Source organism: Diaphorina citri, unplaced genomic scaffold (genome assembly GCF_000475195.1).
Source record: "Diaphorina citri unplaced genomic scaffold, Diaci psyllid genome assembly version 1.1 scaffold1175, whole genome shotgun sequence".
Taxonomy (NCBI): domain Eukaryota; kingdom Metazoa; phylum Arthropoda; class Insecta; order Hemiptera; family Psyllidae; genus Diaphorina; species Diaphorina citri.
Window position 1 is genome coordinate 5,976 of NW_007378604.1, and position 4,389 is coordinate 10,364.

The following is a 4,389-nucleotide window of genomic DNA, read 5'->3' on the forward strand; positions in this document are numbered from 1 at the left end:
AATTCCTTGTCTTCTTGGCTGCCTTTGACAAAAATTCTTCTCCTTTTTCGGAGGAAAAAAAATTGACAAGGGAATATATTGGAACTTTGGGAAACAGAAGTAGTGGGAGAGAAGGAGAGAGTGAGGGAAAGATCGGGAATCAACAATATAAGAAACCGACGACGGTGTAACACTGATATTGCCGGGAAAAGAAGGGGAGGGAAAGGGGAGAAACAAGGCTTACCACCAGTCAGTGTAGGCGAATTAGTCGGGAAACAGGGAAAGAAATAGAATTATTAATCCAGTAATGCTTCAAAAGATCAAGTCACTTTACCCCGGTAGTAACCCAGCACCATTATTATGGTCGAATTCTGAAAGAATATTGATCCCAATATGTGCCTCGGTTAGGATTGAATCCACGTTCTTTTGCCAAACAATCATGTGCTTAACTATTTAGTTTCAGCACGTACACACTGCTAAAACACCCTGACTTCGCCACACTTTTGTCGACCATTGTTCACCAAGACAAGGAAAAGGGGAAAGTAATACATGTTGCTTCCCCAGCCACCCACCTCCCTCTGCTTTTTACTCCTCCAGTGTTTTTAGCCTGTTAAATATTCTCCTATATCTTCAGTCCCCACTATATAGGGGGCGATATAAAATCAGTAGGCGTGTCACCAAAATGTCATACTATCATTGGTCAAGAAAAAAAATTGTCAAAGAATAAAGAAAATACACCCGCTGGTGGGTGAAATGTCACAAAGGGGAAAGTAAACAAACCGAGTATACTGTTATTTTAAGTGTTTTTAATAGTTACCAACTTCTCACATATGACGCTGGAAAATGTCCAACTCGTTTCACTAAAACTAAGAATTCCAAGTTAATACACCATAAAAAACTTAGATCGAAACTTTCAGTTACAGAGGGTAACTTATTTTACAAAATGATATATTACAAGTAATATTTAATTTACTATTTACACTTGAAATTTGAGGTAGGACTTTATTGTTAAAACTCCTTCATTTGTGTAAATAAATGTCTAAAAAAAAAAAAAAACACTTGAAATTTAAAAAAAGGAGCACTACATGAATGAAAACAACTTGAGCCTACAAATACCTATCACATATGATGTATCTATCACAAACAGGGGGTTCTCGTTTAAGATTTTGGCCCCCTCGGGGCCGACCCTGAAAAAGTACCTGAATTTTTACATAGCCTATTTTAAGAAACTATAGGTAAATATAGGCTCGTATACAAAGTTTCAGGTTTCTAAATTCTGCCGACAAGAAAAATCTGTTCAACTTCTAGAGCCCAAACGTTAGGAGATAGCGAAAAATCCATTAAAAACCCCCCAGTAAAATTATGGTTTCCAGCCGATAAAATTATCAGACCTTTACATTACATTACATTGAAATGGGGGTCTTTTCTGATGAAATTCCTGTGTGCTGAGTCCAGTATGGAGGACTATTGCACCCCATTCTTGTTGTTGTTTCACTCTTCACCTTCAAACATTGCTGTCTCTTTTATGAAGTTCAGCAACGTTTTTATGAAGTACTTTCAGGACCAGGATCGCCAGCACGGGCTTTCTTCTCAATGATTGAGAATTGGATCTTCTCCAAGCCTAGATAGAGTGATAACCCTCTTTCTTTGAGTTTCCCCAATTCCTCCTCATTGATAAGGAACACGACAGTCTTCACATTGGATTCTGTCTTGGTGTTGATAAGCCTCCAGTCTTCAGTCTTTATGTCGTTGTTCTGGACTTCAAGCCGCTGGAGGACTTTTTCCATGGGATGGTCTTTCATGACTTTAGGTAGTCGAGTGATGACCTTTGTGGTATTGAGAACCTTGCTGGCTACTCCCACTTCCAGCTTGATCTCACCACATTTGCCAATTTTCGTCACACAGTCTATGAGCCATTTCTGTGTGGCTTGATTGACGCAGGTCATGACTAGCACGCCACTTTCTTGTCTGCAGTTGTTGAACTGTGGACCATTTCCATTTTCTAATGGTCGAATGAAGTCCAGCATCTTTTCCTGCAGATTGTTTGCATCCTCGTCTGTCAGTTTGTTCTCAGGGTATCCTTCGAGCCAAACTGCCATCTTGATTGCAAGACTTTCACTGGAATTCACTCTTGGTTTCTTAACAGCGTCTTTTGTGGGTGTGGTCTCTTCCGACCTTGGTCGGTTCCCTGGAGTCCCGACGCCACTAGGCCCCGCTTTCCTTTGGGAAGTTACCGTTTCGGAAGTCTTCACACCCTTCATTTGAGGAGTTTCCTTTGAAGCTTGCTTCTTTGGTTTCTGCTCAGTCCATGTTCCTTCGGCCTTCTTCTGCTCTCGTTTGAGCCTTCGCCTCTCGGACCATTTGATCTTAGGTCGTAAATGCATACGATTAAGTTGGGAAGCAGTATGCTTTACATCCTGATCTGACGGTTTGTCTTCAGCATGTTTGGCATCTGTTGTATTAATGCTAGCCTGTTTCACTGAAGCTTCTAGCATTTCATCATCAACATTCTCAAGAGTATGTTCTGATACGGTTGATGTGTTGTCAGTTGACCCAGCCTTCTCAATTGGAGATTCTGAGGTTAAAATTAGACCTTTAAATTCTGAGGTTAAAATCAGACCTTTTAAATTCTTAACCGTTCAAGAGATATCGGCCTTTTCTGAGGCCGATATCTCTTGAACGTGGTGGTGGTGGTGGTGGTGGTGGTGGTGGTGGTGGTGGTGGTGTAAACAGTACGTAGAATAAACTTTTTACTTTTAATTTTAATTTTCACAAACAGAAAATCTAGGTGACAATCAGTAGATAATTTAACTAGAATAACTAGAGAAGACTTGAATTGTTTTTTAACCGCGATTAACACGCCCCCACCCCTGCCCACTCCAGGAATGTCTCGGTCACATCGATAAACTTCGTAATCGTCCATACCTAATTCTGAGCTTTGTAAAGAGTATTTCAACCAAGTTTCGGTAAATACTAATATAATATGCTATAATCACAAGTAGGTATCATAGTAGTTAATCCATCCCACCCCAAAAAAGATTAGAAATCAATTTTGTACCCCGCCTTTTATTCACTTCATAATTTGTGTCCTCCTTTTTCACGTAGTACCTACCTTTCTTTCCCCTCATTGCACTCCTCTTTCTCTAATATTACTTTTGCTTCACTGCATTGGCGGCGTGCCACCTACCTTTCTTTACCCTCATTGCACTCCTCTTTCCTCTAATCTCACTTCTGCTTCACTGCATTGGCGGCGTGCAATGCTTTAAAAATAAATTGATGGCACGCCGCCAATGCAGTGAAGCAGAAGTGAGATTAGAGGAAAGAGGAGTGCAATGAGGGTAAAGAAAGGTAGGTACTACGTGAAGTAGGAGGACACAAATTATGAAGTGAATAAAAGGCGGGGTACAAAATTGATTTCTAATCTTTTTTGGGGTAAGTCCATGATTTCTCCTGTTTTCCGAAAATGAAAATTTCAAACATTCTATGTACTACCAATCGTAAAAAAAAAAAAATTATTTTAAAAATTACAATACAATAAATGAGAAAATTAGAAATGGAAAGTAAAAATACATCAACTGTGTTTACACCTACCTGCCGTGAGCCAAACCGTCCCCACACGAACCAGTCCACTCCAGGCCAAACCAGTCCGACCCAAATAGGCCAAACCAGTCCCGCCCAGGACAGACCAGTCCCGCCCAGGACAGACCAGTCCGATCAGAGAACGACCAGGCCCCCAACATGTAGTTATAAAATAATAGAAAATTTAAAAAGTTGGAATACCTACATCCCTATCGAAAAAAAACTATGTGTCAAGCATTTTTATAACTTGGTCTATTTTGAAATTATTTTCAAAAACATCAAAGCCTACATCAGCGGCTCTGTTACCCAGGAATTGAATTCTGTTCAGAGGAGAGAACTCACCAAGATTAGTTCTGTGATTTTTTAAATTGAAAGTTTCAACAGATCTTGTGTTTTTAGAATTAATTTTGAAGTTAATTTGACCTAGAAGTTCAGGCGAATAGATTTTGTTTTGAATGAGTTTAACCAGGAAGGTAAGATCGTGAACATCCCTTCTCTGTTTAAGGCTCATAATGTTCTGATCTCGCATGATATTTTCATATTCGTGATCAATTATCCGGGTGCCACACTTATAAGCTAACATTCTGAGGAACTTTCTTTGCACAGCTTCAATAGACTTCATATGGACTAGATATTGTGGACTCCACACAATTGAACAGTATTCTAGTCGAGATCTCACATAAGCGTAATAAAGCATTTTAAGAGTTGATGGACATTGAAAGTCTCTTGTATGTCTATAGAGAAGACCTAACATTTGAAGTGATTTATTTCTAATTATATTGAAGTGTGCATTGAACCTCAGATTGGGCTGAAACGTGACACCAAGATCCT

The 4,389-nt window shown here is 39.6% G+C and overlaps 1 protein-coding gene across 1 annotated transcript; it reads right to left on the reverse strand.

Annotated features, from left to right (window-relative positions):
* Positions 1-1,523: 1,523 nt before the first annotated feature.
* Positions 1,524-4,141, reverse strand: LOC113469653. Its single transcript, XM_026827515.1, has 2 exons — positions 3,901-4,141; positions 1,524-2,581 (listed from the first exon to the last, which is right to left on the reverse strand). Exons 1-2 carry the CDS (start codon positions 4,139-4,141, stop codon positions 1,524-1,526), a joined length of 1,299 nt encoding a protein of 432 aa, XP_026683316.1.
* Positions 4,142-4,389: the final 248 nt, after the last annotated feature.